Source organism: Strix uralensis, chromosome 1 (assembly GCF_047716275.1).
Source record: "Strix uralensis isolate ZFMK-TIS-50842 chromosome 1, bStrUra1, whole genome shotgun sequence".
Taxonomy (NCBI): Eukaryota; Metazoa; Chordata; class Aves; order Strigiformes; family Strigidae; genus Strix; species Strix uralensis.
Genome location: NC_133972.1, coordinates 166,504,948 through 166,530,432, shown reverse-complemented (window position 1 = coordinate 166,530,432; position 25,485 = coordinate 166,504,948). Strand labels below are relative to the sequence as shown.

General features: G+C 44.1%; 1 protein-coding gene across 13 annotated transcripts in view; it reads left to right on the top strand.

Annotated features, from left to right (window-relative positions):
* ST3GAL1 (ST3 beta-galactoside alpha-2,3-sialyltransferase 1) overlaps nt 1-25,485 on the top strand; it is a 94,788-nt gene that overhangs the window by 45,553 nt on the left and 23,750 nt on the right. For 9 of the 13 annotated variants that reach the window (XM_074888436.1, XM_074888479.1, XM_074888463.1 and 6 more), the window contains one exon: nt 23,145-23,976. In XM_074888436.1, coding sequence (XP_074744537.1) covers nt 23,665-23,976 — 312 coding nt within the window. In that variant the 5' untranslated portion in view covers nt 23,145-23,664. Of the gene's footprint in view, nt 1-289; nt 520-8,001; nt 8,859-8,901; nt 9,053-22,078; nt 22,838-23,144; nt 23,977-25,485 lie in introns of those variants that run through there. The other 4 variants (XM_074888486.1, XM_074888454.1, XM_074888495.1 and 1 more) reach the window with 4 other exon arrangements.

Below are 25,485 nucleotides of genomic sequence, written 5' to 3'. Positions count from 1 at the left end.
GCTGCATATATTTGTAAAACTCAGACAAGATCGTTTTCCCTTCATATGCCATGTGCTGTCGCTGTGAATCCCATTGCCGTCTGTCTCCCAACACTTTCCTTGCTGATTCTCATACAAATCAGCGGTGCACCAAATCTGCCGTGCACATAAATCAGAGCAAGGTCAGTGAAACTCATAAGTAAGAAATACAGGAGGCTGTAAAATGAGAACAATTTCCATCAGCTGCAAGTTTGGAAACATCTCTGCAGCAGCAATGCTGGTCACTGGAAACTTTATCTTTTAAACAAAGATCTAGGAACAATCCAGCAACCTGTTGAGGCACAGGATCCCCTGGTATCCACTGTCTTTTCCTAAGGATGGGAACACCCCAGCAACAACATCTACCACGTACTGGATCAAAACCTTGTAGCTGAGTGTGACAGCGCTTCTGGAGCTGGGGACTCTTGGACCCTTTTAGAGTAACTTGAAAACAATGATGCCCTTCAACCGATGCTACATCTCCTCCAGAAGAAATCATAGGTCAGTTCTCCTCTGGGAACACTTAAGCTCTATTCGTAATGACTTCCCTTTGGATGCAGTCATTATTTTTCAGCATTCACTTTTTTTTTTTGAACAGGAGAGATGCAATAAAAGAGATTAAAAACTCATCCTGTTTAAAACCAAGCCAAGCAGAAAAGCATATTTTCAAGAGTTTCTTGGTATACAGTTCCCAGCAAATCCTTGAGAGGTTTTAATTAAAGGTGAAATGACTTTTCTTTTTCCTTTGCTTAATAAAGGCAAAACACAAATAAAAATCCTCTAGCTCCCACTTGCAATGCAAACTTTTTGACACAAATCGGTGGCTCATTTAAAAGAAAACTCAAAGCCCCAGGGCTCTGCTGCCTGTGCTCACTGGGGACTGTTAGTTTTTAACACTGTGCCCATTAAAACTTGCTGGGAGCTTTATTGCTAGAGCAAGTGGTGATATTTTGTAAGCTCCATTTTAAAAGTTAACATGAAACTTTTCATCAGAGTGAGAATGAGATGCCACATTCATTGCAATAGTAATATTCACAAAAGCTTGCAACAGAAAGAAGAAAATTTCCCTGTGCCACCAAAAACAGATGGATGTTTTAGATTAGGAAAGGGTATTCCAATGAATGTGGGATCCCATTGTTGGTGTTTGAATGGGAGATGTGATCTTGAACCCAAAGACAGGATTTAGGTTTAGCTGTTGCTCCTCTGTGGTGTTTGTGCTGACATAGTGCTGATACGGTTATGGTCACTTAAGGGTAGTGATCCTAAGGCTGAAACTGGGGTTTCTGACCAGCACCAAACTAGCCTGTGTAGGACTGGTGTTTATCTTTTGTTGATGCAGGAGAAAAAGTTCTTGGTTTTCTAATGCACCACCAACTGGGATGATGTTGGAAATGGTTGTTGGGGAAAAGTAAGCAGCAGGGGCTTCCCCATCCTGGTTCAATAATCAGAGCCCAAGGACAGAGTCTCCTCTCTTCCACTCTTTCTCATAGGTAAAAGAGTAAATCCAGGCTGATGTTTCCAGCATTTGGCCTGCTATGGCTTGATTTCTAGGTATGATGTGGTTTGTAGCACTGAAGAGGGCATGGCCAAAGCAATATTGAATTGATCACGACTTTCTTATGTTAAAATTTCTGCCTTTAAAAAATCGATGGATCATAGTATGATGCCATTTTATAATTTAAGATTTTAATACTAAATAAATTAAATCTTCCTCTGCTAATTATTTCTGTATGGATAAGTGATACTTTGAATTTCTCTTTGAACCAGAAAGCCCTTAAATCTTCAAGGATTGGTGGCTACCTTAGCAGATTCTTTTTTTATACTTTAACCATCTCAGTAAGACAAGTGGAAAGGATGCCATAGCTTTGTGCATGTCTGTGTGTGTTTCTCCAGCATTCAACTATCAGCATCCACATAATTCAGTATTAACATTTTGAATGCACTTCAGGATGCCCAGTCGAGCGGCTGTATGTGCAGCTCTGATGTATGCAAATCCATTTTGCATGCAGTTCTTGACATATTTTCATATTCAGGATTATGGGAAGCCTTTTCTGTGCCACTCTGATGTATGCTAATCTTTATTTCTCTAAAAACACTTTAAAAGTCCAGACAAAAAGACAAAATTTCTTCTTCACTGAAATCCTCTGTTTTTTCTGTACCCAGGCTACCACATAGCAAAGCTTCCACCAGTGGAGCACCAAAGGGCCATGTTCATATTGGCTGCTCTGAGCAGCTACTTCTATTCATCATGTATTAGAGACAACCTAAGATCTGGCAGTCCTCTGGGTAAAAGTCAGTCTGAATCATTCACTTCTTTCTTGACTATCAACACCATTGTAGATGTATGGCAAAAGCTGGAATGGGAACATCACCATATTCACAGAAGCTGGAAGATGTCTGGGCTGGGAGCAAGAGCTCACAGTGCTTTTGGATCCAAATAGGTCAAGTAGTCTTATTAGGGATATATAAATGATCAATCAATTAAAGTAGCTGCCTAACGGCTTTGTAATTCTGGCTTGTAACACAGTATATTAATTATCAAATGTGTTAATTATATCTGTGATATATTTTTACTGTATTATTTATTGACTCCTTACTGTGGCTGCCAAACTCTCAAAAGTGTGCACAGTAAATGGAAAACTCAAAGTATTATTTTGTACTTGCTCCATAGCTTGCACTGACTGCCAGATCCAGACTATGCACAGATGCTAAAACACCTCTGAATTTAATTGTGGGCAGTTTGACACCTTCGTAGCACAAGAAAGACTCGTAAATCCCAGGTTAATGAAGGAGAAAATCCCTGTGGTATCATTAAACCTTCTCCATAGTGAATTCAGTCTGTCTGATGAATTAATGTTTAATGCAGAATCGTATCGGTTGGTGTCATCGATTGTAAGAGAAACGCTGTTGGTTTAATGAGGATCCCATCAGTGTGATCATGGGTTAACAACTTCACAGTGCCAACAACTGCTTAGTATTGCTTCAAGGCAGGAGTCCCAGTGAAGAGAGTCAGAAATGCTCACATTGGCATGGAAACATGTTTCCTAGATTTTAGGGATTATTGACAATACTGTCAATATTATCATTATCATCTAATCTTTCTCTGTATTTAGAATTATAACGCCATGAAGGGTCCCTGCAGTGTGTTAATCACTCTTCTGAGATCAGAAATCAGGGTTACTCACAACATATTCTTTGAAGTCTGTTCCATGTGAACAACTGTATTTATGGTCACATACATCTCCCCACAGTTTTGACCAAGAAATAGATTGGTGAATATTTTTGAGCTGGATACTCATAGTCTAGCAAAACACCTGCTGTCAATATGATTGAGTTCCACCTTTAGTTTAGAGTATCCTATAATCTGATATAATCCTGTATCCTTGCCTGTAATCCTATAAAACTAAAACTAATGCATGTATAGGAATTCACTTCTACAATACTTTTAGCTTGACTCTATTTCTACTACTGCTGTTGCCATTGTCAACCATCGAAAAACCAAACAGAAGAGGTGATAATTTTTTTCACCCTTCTTCTAGCTTGACTGAAAATAGAGCTTTTTTTTTTTTCATTTTTGAACTTTTAAATGTTTTCCTTTAATTACCATAAATTATACATTTTCTAAAATAAGTTTATTTGCAAAATTAAAACCAGAATTTTTCATTTAAAATGTCAAAGAGCCTTCTTTTTTGAAAGTTTCTTGAAACAGAAAATCAAGATAGAAAATAATTTTATCTGCAGAAAGATTCCATTTTGACAAACTGATCAAAAAAACCCCAACCCAAATCCAAAACTGCTTGAAAAACATGTTGGACCTTCTTCTTACCAACAAGGAGGGGCTGGTAGGGAATGTGAAGCTCAAGGGCAGCCTTGGCTGCAGTGACCATGAAATGGTGGAGTTCAGGATCCTTAGGGCAATGAGGAGGGTGCACAGCAAGCTCACTACCCTGGACTTCAGGAGAGCAGACTTCAGCCTCTTCTTGGCGTAGCAACATGGCATAAAGACCTGGAGGGAAGAGGGGCCCAAGAAAGCTGGTTAATATATTCAAGGATCACCTCCTCCAAGCTCAGGACTGATGCATCCTGACAAAGAGGAAATCAGGCAAAAATGCCAGGAGGCCTGCATGGATGAACAAGGACCTCCTGGACAAGCTCAAACACAAAAAGGAAGCCTACAGAGGGTGGAAGCAAGGACAGGTAGCCTGGGAGGAATACAGAGAAATTGTCCAAGCAGCCAGGCATCAGGTTAGGAAGGCTGAAGCCCTGATAGAATTAAATCTGACCAGGGACATCAAGAGCAACAAGAGAAGTTTCTACAGATACATTGGTGATAAAAGGAAGAGTAGGGACAATGTGGGCGTTCTCTGGAAGGAAACAGGAGACCTGGTTACCCAGGATATGAAGAAGGCTGAGGTACTCAATGACGTTTTTGCCTTAGTCTTCACTGTTGAGGTCTCCAGCCACACCACCAAAATCACAAAAGGGAAACTCAGAGACTGGGAGAATGAAGACCCACTCACTGAAGGAGAAGATCAGGTTCGAGACCATCTAAGGAACCTGAAGGTGCACAAGTCCACGGGACCTGATGAGATGCATCCATGGCTCCTGAGGGAACTGGTGGATGAAGTGGCTAACCCACTATCTATCATATTTGAGAAGTCATGGCAGTCTGGTGAAGTTCCTGCTGACTGGAAAAGGGGAAGCATAGCCCCCATTTTTAAAAAGGGAAAAAAGGAAGACCTGGGGAACTACAGGCCAGTCAGTCTCACTTGGCACGTGCCTGTCAGATCATGGAGCAGACCCTCCTGGAAACCATGCCAGGGTACATGGAAAATAAGGAGGTGATTGGTGGCAGCCAACATGGCTTCACTAAGGGCAAATCGTGCCTGATAAATCTGGTGGCCTTCTATGACAGGGTTATAGTGCTGGTGGATAAGGGAAGAGCAACTGATGTCATCTACCTGGACTTGTGCAAAGCATTTGACGCTGTCCCACATGATATCCTGGTCTCTAAAATGGAGAGACATGGATTTGACAGATGGACCATTCGGTGGATAAGGGATTGGCTGGATGGTCGCACTCAAAGACTTGCGGTCAACAGCTCCATGTCCAAGGGGAGACCAGTGACAAGTGGCGTTCCTCAGGGGTCGGTGTTGAGACTGGTGCTGTTTAACATCTGTGTTGGTGACATGGACAGTGGGATTGAGTGCACCCTCAGCAAGTTTGGTGATGACACCAAACTCTATGGTGAGGTTGGCACGCTGGAGGGAAGCAATGCCATCCAGAGGGATCTGGACAGGCTGGAGAGGTGGGACTGTGCAAACCTCATGAAGTTCAACAAGGCCAAGCGCAAGGTCCTGTACATGGGTCAGGGCAATCCCAAGTACAAATACAGTCTGGGTGATGAGTGGGTTGAGAGCAGTCCTGAGGAGGACTTGGGGTTCTTGTGCACTCACAGTCCAGAAAGCCAACCGTATCCTGGACTTCATCAAAAGAAGCGTGACCAGCAGGTCAAGGAAGGTGATTCCCCCTCCCCCCCCTCTACTCTGCACTCATGAGACCCCACCTGGAGCACTGTGTCCAGCTCTGGGACCCCCAACATAAGAAGAACATGGACCTGTTGGAGCAAGTCCAGATGCGAGCCATGAAGATGATCACAGGGCTGGAGCTCCTCTCCTATGGAGACAGGCTGAGGGAATTGGAGTTGTTCATACTGGAGAGGGAAGCTCTGGGGAGACCTTATAACAGCCTTCCAGTACCTAAAGGGGTCCTACAAGAAAGCTGAAGAGGGACTTTCTTCAAAGTCACGTAGTGATAGGACAAGGGGTAATGATTTTAAACTGAAAGAGGGTAGATTTAGATTAGATGTAAGGAAGAGTTCTTCACTGTGAGGGTGGTTGCCCAGAGAAGCTGTGGCTGCCCCCTCCCTGGCAGTGTTCAAGGCCAGGTTGGACGGGGCTTTGAGCAACCTGATCTAGTGGAAGGTGTCCCTGCCCATGGCAGGGGGGTTGTGACTAGGTGATCTTTAAGGTCCCTTCCAACCCAAACCTTCTATGATTCTGTGATTATCAGTGGGCTTTTTCACCGAGCCTGGCATGATACCAAGCCTGGCTGCAGTAATGAAGGGCTATTGTATAAACAGTGATTTATTTACATTACACCTCTCACGGGAAAAAAATTGATCATGAATTGATCTCCACGGTCACAGTTACCCATGTGTATCCCAGTGATAAGTGGTTTCCAGGTGAATGTCGTCCTTTTATAGCTGGTGCCACCAAGGCGGGGACCTGGGCTCCCCACAGCCTTGCCCTTCACTCCAAACCCAGTTTTGCTCCTCTCTGAAGGCTGAAGATCAGGTGCTGTATGAAGAGCTGGCAGTAGGGGACACAGTGTTTATCAAAAAGGTGCCAGTTTGATTTGGATCCTGGGATGAATTTACAGCATCAACAATTTTTGTTCGTAGAATCATAGAATAGTTTCTCAAAGAGCAGAGTGAACTTGTCCTCTAGCCCCACAGGTGGTTGGAGCATCTGCCTTTCTCCATACTCATAGACATGGTGGACAGGCGAGGGCAGAGATTTTGGAGCCAGACCATCTTTCATGGCACTTCCAGCCCCATTCCAAAGCAAAATTTCCCACTTGGCCTGAAGACATGAATAGTAGCCCATGGAGAACAGCACAATTAATTCTGGATATTAAGACTGATTTCTCTAGGCCAAACACCCCTTGCAGGAATTGACTGTTAATATGCAGGGGAGGAGGAAGCTTTTGCTGCTGCAAACTCCTCCTCAGCAGTGGAGGACAAAACATCTTCACCCCGGTGGGAGGAGGCAGGGATGGCAGCTCTCATCACCCAAGGGTATGAGCAGGCTCGTGACCCTTTCCAAGCCAGAGCCTCCAGCCCTTTCCTCAAGCATTGCAAGGGAGTTTTCATTTCCAGACCGCTCAGCAACATGCCTGATAAAGTCTGCCAAGATAAAGATTTATTTTGAGGCAACAGAATGCAAATTCCCCACCCAAGTTTCTGTTAATCTTGTACACATCTTGCACAAAAAGCTGTTTGCTTACCCTAACTGCACAGACCTGTTATGCATGTAGGCAGGGCAGGCTGTGTGAGGGTACCAGGGAGATCTATCTATCCAGCCAGACCAAGCCTGACAGCAAACCTTCTCACTGATAAGACACAAGTAGATAATGATTTTTTTTTCAGATGGCTGGTACCTAAAATGCCGTGCAGTTATGCTCCATAAACCACCTTCAGTTTTTCTTCTATTCACTGTGATGGATGAAACGCTGCCCGGTATCTGGCTTCAAATTCAAGAAGCATGGAGTAGCTGCTGCCTTCAAATTTGTCTAAAGCTACTTTTTCTCATGGCTTAAATGTTCCTAAATGGTTTTGTTTTCTAGGCAGTGTTGACATGATTAGTTGGAGTTGCTTGGGGTTAGCATTTTAATAAATCCAAGAGCCATATACCAACTGGCTTGCCCGACTTCAATGCTACAACCCTGTTTGACAGTGGCAGTCAAACAGATTTATGCCTTGCAGCATGGTCAGAGATGGGGCAGAAGAGTTACAGGTCATTTTCTCCCTGATTAAATGGCAGGAGAGGCTTAGGGCTGTTTTTCCATGGCTGTGGGCACACAGGACAGCAGCACCTATGTCATCCCTGTGAGGATGTAATGATGGACAGGAGAGAGGAGCCAGTTAGCTCTGAGAAACAAAACACAGTCTGATTTTAATCAAGTTATGGATGGAAAAGGGGAAAGTCATGTGGCTGGTGCTTTTCCAGAATTGCATCCTGTGGTGGCTTTTGATGTCTGAGAAGGATGGGGCTCACCTTTGCCTGCCAGTGCCGTGGGGCCAGTGGCACGTGAGAAGTCACACCATGAACAGGCTGAAGTTATAGAGGTTGTGCTGGGGCACAGGCAGCGCCCCCTCGTGTCTCCAGCCCTCGTGTGGCCTTCAGTGCTTGGTGAGATTGATCTTCTGGAGCTGGAGGAGACAGACCAGAGGTCTTGCACAGGCTCCTAGCATCATCTGGTTAAGGGAGATTCATGTTTCTGCCATGTGTTTAACTCTGATGGGCTGCCGGGCTGTCTCGTAATTGCACAATTCATCTCACGTAGCAAAAGCCTCATGCTCAGAGGTCTCTGGCAAGGTGTCAGACCAATGAAGTGTTTATTTCTAAATGTCAGCCAGCTCTGGGCAGTGGGAGGCAGCCAGCGATGAGCCGGGGCAGGGCAGACGAGCCTGTGGTTTGGAGTGAAACAGTCCCTTCCGTTGTTCCTCTCCAGGCCTAAGCACAGACCTGGGGCAGAAATTTATGTGTATTCTTCCAGGGATGGGCTTTTTGCTGCCCCGGGATGACATCTTCCAAGACTGCTCTGGGCCTTTGTGATTGCAGTAAAGCAAGATTTAACCTTCCATACTCTCCCACGCCAGGGTTTTGAGACTGACAGTTGCTCAAGTAGTTACTCACGAGAAGTGTGGATGGGAAGAAAGTCCCCAAACAGCAGGAAGGATGCTTGAGGACATACTGTTTGTGTTGCCAAAAGGCTTTATAACAATATAGCTGTCAGTAGCTTAGCTGGGAAACTAATTCATCTTTGGAGGTTTTACCGGGCGGGGATCTGAGCTGTGCTTCTGAAAATGGGCACTTGTAGTTCTGCTGCCAAGACCTTTCTAGCATAGCACAGTCTCTTGAAGTCGAATTGCAGCAAATCCTACTCCTTGAAGTATACAGTACTGTGGGTCATAGAAGGGTTGTGTGATGGCCACCATCAGTCATGAGAGAGCTGCAGCAAGTCGTGTTGTCCTTCCCCAGCTTGTGTTGGGGCAGGTGAGTATGTGGGTTTTGAGTCTAAAGGACTTTGAGACCTTTGAACTATTCAAACAGTGAACAGAAAACTGGAAATATCTCTGTACAGGGATGCTGTTCCCTGTTGCCTTTGTGCTGTTCTGCCTGACATGCTGTGTCTGGAAAAGGCTGGCAACTTCAAACTAGAGAAGTGCGTTTCACACTGGGGTTTTAAGGTAAGTTATGGACCAGAAGGCAAAAGCTGGATCCTGAACCATCAACATCTAATGCAAAGCTCTCCTCAGAGTGATGCTGGTACTAAGTACTTCTTTGCTAGCAAAGTAGGCATCAAGAAGAGGTCAATCTCTTAGTGTAAGAGAGTGTAAGAGATTTTATTTTTATACATTTACAACCGGGGGGATGAGAAGTGCAATGATTTTTTTTCTCAATGTTTTTTCATTATTATTTCCTACATGCTTTTTGTTTAAGACCCATGTTTAAAAAAAAAAAAAAAAAAAATCAAGAAATGAAGCATTCTGCTAATACCATGTAGCCAATCACACAGATCTTGTGCAATCCCCAAATGTTTTTCCCCCTCACCCCATAAAGTGTCCCATGCCCCCAGGCAGCAATCCATCTCAGTCCCAAAGGTGCTCTGATGTTGACTCATATGAGTGAGTTTCATGCCTGGGGCTGAGGCTGTCCCCTGGGAGGGGCCTGGGAGGGACCCAGACAGCATGTCCCTTCTTCTGAGTCCTTATTTCAGGTTCTCACCTGCCTTTGTGCTCCTGTGCTCCTCTGGGCTGGTGCAGAAGGGCCTTTGATGGGCTGATGGCTCCTGGTATGGGCCTGAGAGCCTTTAGGGAAGGGTGTTATTTGGGGTCCCCCTTCTGCTATTGTCTCTCTGTGTTCCTTTGTGGGTGTGTAGATGAGCTTTTATTACATAACCTAACAAGTGCAGTGAGAATACATTGCATCTGTAGGTGGATTTGGCAAAAAAAAAATTCCTGAAGGTGTTAAGAATTGTTTTATATTGGTCCTTGTCAGTTAATTGCAAATTGGCAAGGGACCAGGGACATTCTTCAGATTGTGAGTTTACAATACAAAAAAGATCTACCCCGGGGGGGGGGGGGGGGGGGGGGGGGGGAAGAGAAAAATAACAAAAAGAAAAAAAACACCTCTTTCTGTTCTTTCTAAAATGCGAGAAGACAATGAAAAGAAACAATCATAATTAATTGATCCCAGTAAATTTTATAATATGAAATGTAGACAAAAGATTAAGCTCTGCTCTCATTTATGAACATTTAATCACACTGGGCCCACTTGTACTCTCAGGACAGAGTTTGGAGGAACCTGCTCCCTCTTCTGAACCTGCTCCTCTCTGCTCTTGCCAGGGACATGTCATTTCATATTTTCCCTGCATTGCATGTCACTGGGTGTTGGCAGCGTAAATAAGCTATCCCGGGATGTACAAGGGTGCTTACATGGGGACATGGGTATATGTAGGAAGGAGGAGGAGGTGCGAAGGTAGTAGGAGAAATCCAGACCACAGGTAAGACCTTAAGCACCCAGTCACTTAAGGTAGCTTTAACCTGCTGGTTTCTTGAGCTGAGCTGGGATAGGTGGTTGCACAAACTGTACTTAAACTCTGGTTAACTCTCAGGGGACCATAGCTGGGACGAGGGCTGGGCACATAATTTAGATCTCCGTAGCTGAAGTCCCCAGATACTGTTTCTGGGTCTGAGGCCAAGTTAGCCTGTTCACAGATGTACTGATGCCAAGGTCACGCTGAGGTCTGTTGACAAGGACCGTGGCTGGCATCATGCTACTTACTTGTAATGGCTTAAATTAACTATTGCAAATAATGTCAGGAGGTAAAACATTCCCAACAGCTGGGGTTGGCAGCCCTGCATGGTTTCCTACACCAGCTGCTGCTTCGGCATCCTCCCTGCCCTTCCTGCTTCCCAGCACCTTGGTGAATCGTATGGAAACCCTTTTGTGAAGATCTATGAATATATGTGAGCAGAGGGAGATGCAGGGATGGTCTAAGATGTGGTGCAAGATGCTGGGAAGAGTGAAAGTACTGATGTCTGCGTTGGATCTAACATGTTTTTTAAGAAAGGAAAAGAAATGGTCCTAGTCCAAGTCACAGTGAATTCAACAAAAGCGTTTTCCATTCATTTCAGCCTTCAGCCTCAGGCTCTAAATCACATTTATAGTCCCCAGAGCCTTTCTGTCAGGTTATATATATATTTTTTTTCTATCATGAGTATCCATAAGAAACATGAGTATTCATAGGAAACTATAAGTAGTGAGAATTAAAATAGAGTAGCCAGTGTTTATTTCCACACTGGAAAAGGTATTTGGGAGTTCTTTTGGTTTCTCACCTTTCCATCACGTGCTATAAAAGACGGGATGATTAGGAGTTTGAAGACACTGCAGTCCACTGCATAAACACTGGTTTGGGCTTTTTTTTTCAAATTCTAAATATAAGTTTAAACTTAGCTCAGTTACAAAAAAAAAAAAAAAAAAAAAAAAAGGTCTGGTGAAATGAGTGTTTGTTTTGGAGGCCAGAACTGTTTCTTTTATGAACAATACTCCATTTCACAGGCTTTTCCAAGAAAGTCAGGATAATCCCCCTCCCTCCTCCACTTAAAAAAAATAATAGAAGAGCAGGAGTTGTGTTTACAAATACTGAATTGGCCCAGCATTAACAGCAGTAGGGGTTCGACCCACCAGCATCGCAGCTCTTGAATTATCTGCTCCATAAATGGAGAATCAGTCTGCTTCTGGGATTTGGCATATTTGGGGGGGGTGGGGGGGGTGGGGGTGTTAGAGGCTGTGTTTTTGTTTAGACTAACAACTACATCCAGGCTGTGATAGACAGTAAACGGTTTGTTCATCAAATTCCACTGAAGATACTGGGAGCTCGTGACATGTTATTCCATAAACTATGTTGGCCTAAGCTTAATCTTAACTATTACACTGTGTAACGACTAACTGACTGTAAGTGCTTATCTAAGTTGAAATGCTGAAGCAAGGACTTCTACTAGGCAAAAGACTGAAAAGAGGGAGAAAGGGAAGAAGGACAAAGGGGAGAAAGACAAAGGGGAGAAGAAGAAAAAAAAAGGGGGTAGTGTCTATATTCTGTAAGATATAAACAAAGACTTTGTGAGCCACTCTCAGGAAAGTAGGAAATACGAGAAGCTGGTGACGTGAGGAAGACCCGGATGGAGCGACCCCCTAGCTGCAAAGTGCGCAGACGCAGGATACACCTCTCAGAGAGACCCGATAACGGAAGGCGGAGGATATAAAAAAGACGGACCCTCGGGAAGTGAGTGCGCGCCGTTGGTGGAGCAGGGACTCCCCGGCCGCCCAGCGCTGTTTTGCTTATTGCCGCTTGCTAAAATAAATAATTGAAATCTAATTTGTCCTAACTTGCATCATTTTGGCAAGATAGTCTATAACAAAATTGGTGCCGTGACTCGGATAGAGGCAATCTGGTGGGAAGCCCCATACGGGGAGGCGCGCCCCGCTGAGTTCAGCGGCCCCGGCTGAGTGCTATCACATCACGCCCTCTACCGACGAACTCCAAAACTCGGCAACAAGCAAAAAAAAATACCGGTAACCCCGTAATCTTTGTGCACGAAGCCCCGGACGAAGACGCAGGGTTGCGTGAGTATAGGTCGGTTACCGTTCGGTTGGGGTTGGGTTTCCCGGAGCGTGGTGTGTGAGACGCCCAGCAGGGCGAAGCGAGTGCGGACCCCTCGGTAGTGCAGTTCCCATATCCCGCGAGGGACTGGGTCACGAAAAGGGGGAAGCGAATTGTGTGAGTGTGTGAAGGCGCTCCGGAAGATGGGACAGAAGAAAAGCAAGCCTTCTGATCCCATGGGTGATTTGGGACCCGAGGTGAGGTACCCCCAAATACCACCAGATAGCCCTTTAGGCTTGATGTTAAACCATTGGGAAGATTACCCCTCTAGGCGGGGTAAGGACAAAGCAAAAATGATTTATTATTGTATGGAAGTTTGGGGAGGGAAACAAATCAGAGGCGATCATCTCTATTGGCCTGTTTTTGGGTCCTTTGAAGAATGGGTCTGCCAAGCCCTAAACATTTATGTCAACTCAAGGGAACCCTTTAATTTAGAGGAGAGTGAATATGCACAGGTATGGATAGCATCAGATACCCGAATAAATCTATATCCTCTAAAAGAAAAAGTTAAGAAAAAGAAGGTACGTGATGAGGACGAACCTCCCACCTCTCCTCCTCCTTACATACCTCCACCCCCACCTCCGGCGCCTTCACCTCCTCCGACTGCGCCGGAGGACCCAGAGAATTCAGACTCCCCACCTGAATCCCCGAAAGAACCGAGACGAATAACCCGTAGTCAAACTAGAATGGGGTGGGGTGATAGTGGCTTGTACCCCCTAAGGGAGGTTGCGATGGGAGGACCCCAGCCTGGCATGGGATATGTGACTGTCCCTCTTAATTCAGGGGACGTCCGAGAATTTAAAAAAGAGATGGGGAATCTATTGGAGGATCCCTTAGGTGTGGCGGAGCGGGTGGATCAGTTTTTAGGACCAAACATCTATACCTGGGATGAAATACAAGCCATAATGGCTATACTATTCACTGTTGAAGAAAGGGATATGATCAGGAGAGCAGGAATGAGAATTTGGGATCAACAGCATCAGCAAGGTCCGGCAGCAGATGTAAAATGGCCTCTAAATCGACCTAATTGGAATAATCAAAATGAAATCGATAGAGGTCATATGCAAGACCTGAGGACGATTGTAATCCAGGGTATAAGAGAATCAGTCCCTAGAGGACAAAATATAAATAAAGCCTTTAGTGAACATCAGAAAAAGGATGAAACTCCTACTGAGTGGTTAGAGAGACTGAGGAAAAATCTTCAGCTTTACTCAGGACTAGACCCTAATACCCCAGTGGGACAGGCATTGTTAAAGACACAATTTGTGGCAAAAGCATGGATAGATATTAGAAAGAAGCTAGAAAAAATAGAAGATTGGCAGGATCGGGGGTTGGATGAATTACTGAGAGAAGCACAGAAAGTCTATGTCCGAAGGGAGGACGAGACTCAAAAGAAACATACCAGAATGATGGTAGCTGCGATAAGGGAAGGACAGAGAGTGAACAGTGCTGGGAGAAAACAAGAAGGTCAAAGAACAGGCTATAGATCAAAGGAACCGGAGAGAGAGAGAGAAAAAGGGAGTATTGTCTGCTTTTATTGCGGAAGAAAAGGTCACACAAAGAAGAGCTGCAGAAGGAGAATGATGGATGAGAGAATGTTTAAAGAAGATTAGGGGTGTCAGGGGCTCTATTTGCTGGGGACCCGAGAACGAACTGAGCCCTTGATAAAGTTAAAAGTAGGTCCTCAGCAACAGGAGGTAGAATTTTTAGTAGATTCAGGAGCGGAGAGATCTACTGTTCAATCATTGCCCCAAGGATGTAAGATTTCATCAGAAAAAGTACAAGTAGTTGGGGCAAAAGGAGAACCATTCGGAGTACCGGTAATTAAAGATGTACTCCTTGAAACAGATTCTAAAGTGGGGGTGGGATCCTTATTGTTAGTACCTGAGGCAGATTATAACCTACTGGGGAGAGATCTAATGATTGAATTAGGAATTAGTTTGGAAGTAACAGAACACAAACTTGAAATCAAACTATGCCCCCTACGGGTTGAAGATGAGACTAAAATCAACCCTGAAGTGTGGTACACTCCGGATACGGTGGGAAAATTGAATGTTGAACCTTTTATGGTAACCATCCGGGATCCTGAAGTACCAGTGAGGATTAAGCAATATCCCATACCTCTGGAGGGAAGGCAAGGATTAAAACCAGAAATTCAGAGATTAATAAAGCAGGGATTATTGGAACCCTGCATGTCCCCTTTTAATACTCCCATTTTACCTGTCAAGAAGGCAGATGGTGGGTATAGATTAGTCCATGACCTAAGGGAAATTAACAAAAGGACTGTAACTAGATTCCCTGTAGTAGCTAACCCACACACTCTCTTAAGTCAATTAGGCCCGAACGACCGGTGGTACAGTGTAATAGACTTGAAGGACGCTTTCTGGGCATGTCCCTTAAAAGAGGAGTGTAGAAACTATTTTGCTTTTGAGTGGGAGGACCCAGACACCCACAGGAAAACTCAACTCCGGTGGACAGTCCTACCCCAAGGTTTCACTGAATCCCCAAACCTGTTTGGGCAAGCTTTAGAACAAATTTTGCAGGATTACCAGATAGGAGATACCCTTACCCTAGTCCAGTATGTAGATGATCTTTTAATAGCAGGGGAGGATGAGGAAAGGGTTCGGGAAGAAAGCATCAAGTTGTTAAATTTCCTGAGCTTAAAGGGACTGAAAGTGTCAAAATCCAAATTGCAATTTGTTGAAAAGGAAGTTAAATACCTAGGGCATCGATTAAGTCAAGGAACTAAGAAATTGGATCCAGAAAGGGTGAAAGGGATACTTTCCCTACCAAGTCCAAAAACTAAAAAACAAGTCCGGCAGCTATTAGGGCTATTTGGATATTGTAAGCAGTGGATCGAAGGGTATAGTGGAAAGGTAAAGTTTTTATACACCAAAATAACTAAAAATGGATTATTAAAATGGACTCAGGAAGATGATCAACGGTTAAAAGAACTAAAAACTGAATTAGTAAATGCTCCTGTTCTGAGCTTGCCCGACCTAAAAAGACCATTTTTCTTATTTGTCAACACAGAGGAAGGAACTGCATTTGGAGTATTAGCCCAGGAATGGGCAGGAAAAAAGAAACCAGTAGCATATATCTCAAAATTACTGGACCCCGTAAGTCGGGGATGGCCTACGTGCCTACAAGTTGTGGTGGCAGCTGCTTTGTTAGTTGAGGAAGCGCATAAAATAACTTTTGGTAGTGAATTAAGGGTACTATCACCCCATAATATTAGAGGTGTGTTACAGCAAAAAGCAGAAAAATGGATAACCGATGCTAGACTAGTAAAATATGAGGCAATCCTCATTACGTCCCCCCACCTGACCCTTGAAACAACATCGTTACAAAATCCAGCCCAATTTTTGTATGGAGAACCTAGTCAAGATCTTTTTCATGATTGCCTCCGTAACATCGAGGAGCAGACTAAGATAAGACCAGATTTGGAAGAGGAGGAATTAGGGAAAGGAGAAAAATTATTTGTAGATGGATCCTCTCGAGTGGTAGAAGGGAAAAGAAAATCAGGGTATGCCATAATTGATGGAAAAACTTTTAAGGTGATAGAATCAGGACCCTTGAGTCCCAGCTGGTCAGCACAGGCATGTGAATTATATGCAGTATTAAAGGCTTTACAATTACTAAATGGAAAAGTGGGAACTATATACACCGATTCTAGATATGCCTTCGGAGTAGTACATACCTTTGGGAAAATATGGGAAGAAAGAGGTTTAATCAATTCTCGGGGGAAGGACCTAGTACATCAGGAGTTAATATCACAAATTTTGCAAGCTATACGAGGGCCCAGCGAAATTGCGGTAGTACACGTAAAAGGACACCAGAGGGGGCTAAATCCTTTAGTACGGGGGAATAACCTTGCTGATCAAGAGGCAAAGAGAGCAGCGCTATCAGCACTGGACTTGGATGATCCGATAGAGGACAGAAAGCGGTGTGTTAATTGTGGAGATAATTACCTCCCCTGTTATGGTTGCTGGAAAGAATACGGAGTAGACGGTATAGAATGTGTATGTGAAAGACCAGGGTTTAAGTGGTGCTTTTTCCATGGAAAATCCTATGAACTTTTAAGTTTTACTGTTCAAGAACAAGCAAAATTAAATCAAATGGGGATTAAACAGAAAGCTAATGGAAAATGGGAACTCCCGGACGGCCGAGAAGTTCTCCCAAAACCCATAGCTACCAAGATAATGCAGCAATTCCATAAAAACACTCATTGGGGAACTCAGGCATTAGTGGATCAATTTGCAACTAAATACATGTGCATTGGGATATATGATATAGCCAAACGAGTGATAGGAGAATGTCTCGTTTGTCAAAAAGTAAATAAACATCAAATAAGAAAACGAGTATATGGGGGGCGAGAATTGGCTCATAGACCTTTTGCAAGAATACAAATAGACTTTACTGAATTACCAAAGGTGGGGAGGTATAAATACCTATTAGTAATTATAGATCATTTAACTCAATTCGTAGAAGCCTTTCCCACAGCTCGAGCCACAGCTCACACAGTAACAAGGATATTACTTGAAGAAATTATACCTCGGTATGGAGCAATAGAAGCAATAGACTCAGATAGAGGGCCACACTTTGTATCCAGAGTAGCCAAAGAGACTTTGGCTGCCCTGGGTACACAGTGGCAATACCATACTCCGTGGCACCCGCAGAGCTCAGGGAAAGTTGAACGTATGAACGGAGAAATAAAAAAACAACTTACCAAACTAATGTTAGAAACTAAAATGTCATGGGTAAAGTGTCTCCCTTTAGCCTTGTTAAATATCAGAACTCAGCCCCGAACTGATGTAGGCATTTCTCCCTTTGAAATGCTATATGGGATGCCTTATGATTTAGAAATGCCACCGGATCACCCCCAACTTGAAGAATTAAAGATAAAGTCCTACCTGATACAGCTAATGGCAAGGAGAAAACAACTACAGGCTCGGGGGATGGTAGTACAAAGGCCTCCATTGGATGTGGCCATGCATCAAATCCAACCAGGAGATAAAGTACTAATCAAATCATGGAAAGAATCTTCTTTGACCCCCCGTTGGGAAGGACCCTATGTTGCTCTTATCACTACAGAAACTGCTGTTCGGACTGCTGAGAAGGGGTGGACACACGCAAGCCGAGTAAAGGGACCTATACAGGATCCGGCCTGGAAAGTGACCAGCCCTCCTGGGGATCTACGAGTCACCCTTCGGAGAACCTGAAAGAACTCTCTACACATTGTGAGATAAGAACCTACGAAGGACTCGATGAGTGAGACCCTGATATTTTTGTCCAATTGAAACTTATATTTGTTTTCCTTTTATATACATAAAGTGTAAAGTGTAATGTATGTAAAGAAGGCTGGGGGATTCATAATACACATGAAATAAATCTTCGGTCTAGTTGTAATCAGTGTTATTAACAAGAACGGATATTAACTAATCAGGCCCTAAAACTGGAGATTCTAAAACTTGGTAGAAAATATTTACTAAAGGGATAAATCCTGAAAGAGAGTGCACTCACTCTAATTGGCCTACTCAATAGCACTCTCAGATCCTAAGGGTGATCTGTAGAAAGCACATCCCCTGGGTCCCCTGTCGTGAACCCGAGGTCAAAGATAAAAACTGGGAGACCTATGTGTCCCGGAGTAGAGGCAAACGTACCCCTGAAGAATACGGCTGCTGCCGAGAAGATGGAACACCCTGCTGCTCTAAGCAACAGAGTAGGCAGAGGAGGCAGAGACGTATCAAAGTGGGGAAAACCTTACTGCCCTACTCTGAAGAAAAAAGGACCTCTGAGGGAGAAGGGCCAGACGAGAGTGTCAGACACCCCGATACAAAAGAGATTAAGAAAAAATGTGCAAATCTATAGAATCCCGTCAGCCTTCTATTGGAGCTATTGGATAGTCTGGCTAGGTGTATTAGCTACAATGAATACACTACCAGGATGGGCTAGAATGACTAACCAATCCCACCAACCTTTTGAACATACCCTAACTAATCAAATTATATGGCCTTGGACAGATGCTTATTATGGACATACAGGAAGTATGGATGCAGATTTGTATGGGACAGAGTTAGCAACTGCCATACTAAGCAATAACCTAACACTCCAAACATATAAATGGGAGAATTCATCCCATACCTGGACAGCTAAAAAAGGAGATGAGATACAGATAGGCTGCAGAGTATTCAATGTAAATGTGATAATAAGTCGGCACCCTTTAATTCAAACCGTCCGTCAGCCCCCTTTTACTCAAATCGTTATCAGAGACAAAACGGAATCTAAAATAGCTCAAACCCGTTGTGAGTCGGAAGCCTGTTGGTATGCATTTACTGCAACCCAACCGGTGTCCATAGTTTGTTTGGGAGGGACCAGGTCAGGAGATCAAGCTATATCTTTCCGATTTCCATTGAATATACAGGAGGAAACTACAACAACCACAACCCACGCTCCCAAAGAGACTACTCAGACTACTCATACTGCTCCAACACAACCAACAGTCGTGCTTAGCCCAAGAATTTTTAAAATTGGACCATATGCAATTAGAAATACAGGTAAACAACAAATGCTGTTTAACCCGGCGTGGTCTCTCAAACAAGTTGAATTGTTAATGCAAAATAATGTTTCAAATATTCAGCCAGCATGTTCACCTTTCCTAAAGACTTCTTACGAGGGATGGACAACCTGGCTGCAAAAACAAACTCCTCACACAAAAAGAACGCAGAGAGACTTAACCGGTGCTTTGGGAACAGGATTGGGAGTTTTAAATAGTATTGATTCGGAGGTGATAATGAACAAATTGGCTACCTCAATTAGTGATTTAACTAATATACAAAGGCCTTTGCGATCTTCCTTATTGGCTTTGGGGGCTAACCAGTGGCTGTTGTCGAATATATTACCAAAAGGGGAAAAGGTAAATATAAAGGATCATGAATTGATTACAGATGCACTCAGTGTGCTCCAAAATAACCTCTCTTTAGCTCTCAGCTGCATCCAGGCTCAAATATGGATGCAGTCGATAGCTGCCTCAATTATAAGAGAAGGTGAAGAAGGTATTCTTCCTACTGAAATTCGGAGAATAATTTGGGACAGTGCTACTAATTTTGAAAAGAAACTCCAATCCTGGTGGAACCTGGTAAACTTTACCTATGACCCCATCACAAACACAGCTACTACCTTTATACTCACTATTTACAATGCCACCATATACCAAATTTATCCTATCATTGCATTAGGGCTGAATCACAACGGAACCATACTCTATCCTTCTGAGCATAGAGTATGGGCCCGAAAGGTAAACGAAAAATGGCAAACTGTCAATCTAGAGTCCTGCATTGTACGGGAACAACAAGGATTCATTTGTGAAGGCAATGCAATTGAGGCACAAGATATTTGTTTAGATACCGAACAAAATATTTGTCACTTTGAGGTCCATCCCAATGAAAATCCTAAAACAGTACTTATATATATTGGCGAAGGTTGTGTATGTTTGAGGACGGTTTGTGAATTCTTAACCGTAGACAAGATCATAATAGAGACAAAAAATTATTCAAATCTCTGTGTTTGCAACTTCACAAAGGTAATCGGATGTGACTTTTCCTATTTAGCCCCGGTCACATCTTACCAACTCCTGCAATCCAATTATACATTAATACATAATCTACAACCTACACCCATTGGAATGAATCTCACTTTGGTTAAGCAGTTACTTCAACACAAAGACTTAGTTAGAATTTTAGAGAAAGTTAGAGAAAACGGACAGAAAACTCTAATAACTGTTCATCACAATGTGGAAGAAATACACCGAGTCTTGGAAAGAGCAAAAAAGAATGCAGAACATAACTGGTGGGACACCCTTTTTGGATGGTCACCTACTGCTACAGGCATCTTGAACAAGTTGTGTCACCCCATTGTGGTTCTCTTGATATTAATCTTAATCAGTTTGACTTTGTCAATAATATTATATGTCATAACTTGGAGAATGATGCAACGGGTAACATATCTAATATCTGTCACCCGTCCAATACTCATTAAAGCCAAAAACAATCAATTAGATGATGACTTTAAATTGAAAAAAACTCTCCTGTTAAGTCAACAAGAATTGCAACGATTTGATGAACAAAATGATAAAAAGAAAAAGGGGGGATTGTGATAGACAGTAAACGGTTTGTTCATCAAATTCCACTGAAGATACTGGGAGCTCGTGACATGTTATTCCATAAACTATGTTGGCCTAAGCTTAATCTTAACTATTACACTGTGTAACGACTAACTGACTGTAAGTGCTTATCTAAGTTGAAATGCTGAAGCAAGGACTTCTACTAGGCAAAAGACTGAAAAGAGGGAGAAAGGGAAGAAGGACAAAGGGGAGAAAGACAAAGGGGAGAAGAAGAAAAAAAAAGGGGGTAGTGTCTATATTCTGTAAGATATAAACAAAGACTTTGTGAGCCACTCTCAGGAAAGTAGGAAATACGAGAAGCTGGTGACGTGAGGAAGACCCGGATGGAGCGACCCCCTAGCTGCAAAGTGCGCAGACGCAGGATACACCTCTCAGAGAGACCCGATAACGGAAGGCGGAGGATATAAAAAAGACGGACCCTCGGGAAGTGAGTGCGCGCCGTTGGTGGAGCAGGGACTCCCCGGCCGCCCAGCGCTGTTTTGCTTATTGCCGCTTGCTAAAATAAATAATTGAAATCTAATTTGTCCTAACTTGCATCATTTTGGCAAGATAGTCTATAACACAGGCTAGTGAAGCAAATGTGATGGGGCTGCTCTCCGGCACAGAGGCCAGCTGCTGCGGATGGGGCCGTGCACAGGGGCTGTGCTCTTAAGCTCCTTTTCTAACTCTCCAAGGCACAATGGCAGCATCCCCACCACCTTTTGGGTTACAATTCCTGATTTGTACCCAGGAATAGTTTGGAAAGTTTCTGATTGGCTCCAAAATTTTCCTCTAAAAACTTAAAGCGAGAGCAGGATTGTTCCCTGGTGCTGTTTAATTTACTGGTGCAGGCGAGCCTGAGCAGCCCGGGGTTAATAAAGCCTTTTGTTATCCAGCCTGACCCACTTGTCAGCCCTTGAGCTCCTGTAAATGCATTTGTAGGGGCCAGACTTAAAATAAATCTCGAGGTATTTGGCAAACAGCAGCTAATTGTATGGCACACACTACCCATCACGTGCTGCAGATGAGAAACCTGAAGCAGAGCAAAGACTTAAGACCAGGGTCTGAGGCTCCTGCCTTCAGATTAGTCTTTACAGGGCTTGGTAAATATTTACACACTGCCTCTAAAAACCAGGCCTGTGCTGTCTCTAAGACACTGTATCAAACCCCTTGGAAAAGCGGCTTGGCCTTGGGCAGCTCCTCGTGGATCCCCAGGAGAAAAGCCAGCAAGCAGCAAAGCTGGGGATGCTGTGCCCAGCCCTGACCTGTGGCCACCAGATGCACTTCCTCCATGTCTGGATAATCACTGGATTTGGGTGATGAAACGAGGGGGATCCTGCATCAATGTGGCACACAGGATGGGTTAAAATGGTGGGGTTTAATGGTAACAGTTGCAGTTTTGCTGTGTTTGCTGGCCTGAAGCCTACAGCTGAGCAGTGAATGAAACTTCTTTTGGAGTTTTGCTTGTTCATAAATTGCACATAATCTGACACAGTTCCTTCTCTGACTTTTTTTCTTTTTTTTTTTTTTTTTTTTTTAATCAAAAGAGTGTTGTTTAAGCAGTGGCACTTTTGGGGCTTTTTGCAAACATCCGAAGTTTTAAAAACCACAATACGTTTTTCTTCTCACAAAACAATTGCATTGTGGGAGGAAGGGTTCCATTTTTTGACTTTTAAAAACTTGTTTAAATCACTGCTGCCAGGCAGGGGACACCAGGAGGGGAACAGAGAGCAGCTCTGGGTCCCTTTGTATCCCCCAACTCACTGAGGCAAAGCAGCTCCCTGCCTCCTCTGCCTGTCTTGGAGTCTCATGGGAACTCTCTGAGATCACAGGCTGCCCTCACCTACCCTTCCTTGGGAAGAAAAATAGCAATAATCTGCGTGAAACAAAGGCCATTTATACTTTGATTTCCCCTGTCTGTCCCAGGATGTATGAGCTGTTCTTGCTTGGTTTTCTCTGGATCACGAGTCCAGCCCTGATCCTTAAGAAATTAAGCCAGTTGTGGGGCAGGAAGAGAAAGGAACCGATTCCTCTTCCTCCCTGTCCTGCTCCTCCCTCCTTTGCCGAGTGCTTTTTGTTCAGCTGCTTTGAGTTATGAAAATGTCGCTGTGTATCTTGTGGCTATCAAGGTCAGCCTAAGGGAAGGAGGTGAGTCATTGCCATTCAAAGGGCTACAAACTGTAATTCAAATAAGGCCTGAACACCGGGGTTGATTCAATACAAAGGGGACTCAATGTCCACAGGTCGATGCTCTGTCCTTTTGGTAATTTCAGCCTGAAACTTCTCAGTTTGCAAATACAGCAGCAGAAATTGCAGCTGGTCCTGCTGTGTTGAGGGCTATGAGCTGATCAGAAGTTTTAGGATGGGCAGAGAAAAGCAGAGAAATTATGTTGGGAGGAATACAAAAAACTTTCTGACGATTTTTCTTTCTTTCTGTGTGTGTGTGTGTCTCCAGGCTGCAAACTGCTCCTCACGGCTTAAATGGACATCATAGCACATCTCTCTGCTGGAATGTGCATCCCCAGATAATCTGATCCTTTGTGAACTAACTTCCAAGAAAAAAAACCCACACTCTTCTTTCTACAACTTGGTTTCTTTACTTTATGGCTTGCTCTCACACAGAAAACCTACATTTTAATGCTGATATTGCTCTGCTCTAAATCTTCTGTTACGTGGAAGGATAAGGGCCTGTCTTCATTGAACTTTCATCGGGAGGCGTTAACAGCAGGTCACAGAGAGGTGGGAAGAGACTTAGAAACACTGCGAGAAGGTGAAAGGAAACACCCAGCTTTGCCTTTTTTAAGCCCATGTGGAGGAAACAAAGCTTCTTCCTTTACGGATGGAGGTAGTGGAGTCGGTATGTTCAGCCTAAGCCCAAGGTGGTAACTGGGAGGCACCTGCAGCACCCTTTTTGCCTTACGTTGGACCCTACATTCTACTTGGTCAGCGGTGACGGCAGAACCTCAGCGGGAAACATGGTTGTCGTAAGGAGGAGGAATGTGAAAGTGTTTACCTTCGCCTTTTTGCTCATCACAGTAACGTCGTTTCTGCTGAACTACACGCACCAGGTGACCACGACCACCTGGGATCTGAGACATCTCGTCATGCAGTTTTCAGAGCAAGTCCAAAAACTTTTCAAGTACCCCGGGAGACCATGCAGCTGTCGCACGTGCATTTCTGAGCTGGGACATTCCCTCTGGTTCGATCAGAGATTTAATTCAACTATGCAACCTTTCCTGACCTCACAAAATGCCTTGATCCCAGAAGAGAGCTACAAGTGGTGGCTGGTAAGTGGGAGGTGTGGATACAGCCTGGCGTTCGTGCAACGGATGTGGTGTGAGGCTTCGAGCGATGCCAGGCAGATAGCGAGAGACGGTTTGCCGTCTCAGCTGACAAGGCAGAGGTGGAAGAAAGTGGGTGTTTGTGCTGCTGTTTAGCTCGCAGGCTCTCAGAGAGCACGTTCACTTGCACCAAGCTAGAAAAGTCCCTGGCGGAGTTAGGCAGCAAATCCAGAATTTGCAAATGTCTACATTGCCTTTTTTCTTCCTTCCCTTTGAAAGACTAGACTTTCATAAGCCGGCTTGTTTCATTTCAGATGGTTAAAAGGGCTTTTGCCGCTCGAGGTAGTAAAGCAAACTCGTGGTGAAGTGTGTAATTACCCAGGGGCTGTCCCTACCGTAAAACATATAAATCATGAGCAGGATTAAATGGAAAATGATTAACAGCCTCCGTTGTGGCCAATGATATAAAACGGGTCTGTAAAGCACACGGGCGGCCACGGGTCACTGGGAAGGAGCAGCCCCTGCGTATCCTTGAGCAGGGTGGTCCAGTGAGCCCAATCCAAGCATCACGGAAGCTAGCAGATACAGGGAAGAAGGTGTATCCTAATGTTTTGCCAAATTAAAGCCCCTTTTGTGTTCTTTTGAAACAAGGCATTGATTAAATGAATTGCTCACAGGCCGCAGAGCTGCTAAAGAACAGCCACCCCAGTAAAATAGCAGTTTCATTATAAGTGGCTTTGCCCGTCTTCAGAAAAGTAAGTCTCCCTGTGCCTTTTTTTGAACACACAACAGCCTGCAACTTGGTGTCCTGCCGTGAGCACAACCCTTGATGTTGGATTCGGGGCTTTTAGCCATTTCTTGACACCCTGGGGAGGCCCCTCAGGCAGGCACCCACTTTGGAAGTGGGGGCACTTAGCTTCTGGAAGAGGCATCAAGTGCTGTGGGAATGAGGCTGTATCTGATTTATCACTTCTCACTCCACTGGCTTTTGCATTTACTGGTGAAAAAGATGCCACTGAACTTCAACATCTTTTACTGTTGCATAAATGATTTCCTCATTTTATGATGAAACCCTCCTTTTTGCTATGAGTCTCACATACTCCAGGTGTTGCATCCTTTCACCTGCCCTTTGGCCATGACTCAGATTTCCCATTGTTAACTGTAAAAGCAAGACAGAAGAAAAGTGTTAGCAAGACGTTTTGGCTTACACCATCACTTTTTTTTTTTTTTTCCTTGCAGCCTTCCCTCTGGTCCCCACATTTCCTAGCTGGGCTTTGCTAGAGCCATGAGAAGGAAAGATGGGCAAGCTCAGGTCCTAGTTCTTGCCCTGGGGAGAGGTTTCACCAGGGAGTTGAGCTGATCTAGGGCTGGCAGTTTTTGGAGGAGGGAGGATACCCCAAATCGAGGTCAATAAATGAGAGGATGAGGTTGTTCACGGACACCATGAGTGTTGAGGCTTGTTGTGAAGTGCCTCCTGATTGCCTCTGAATACAGGAACCAGGAGGTGCCGAGGAG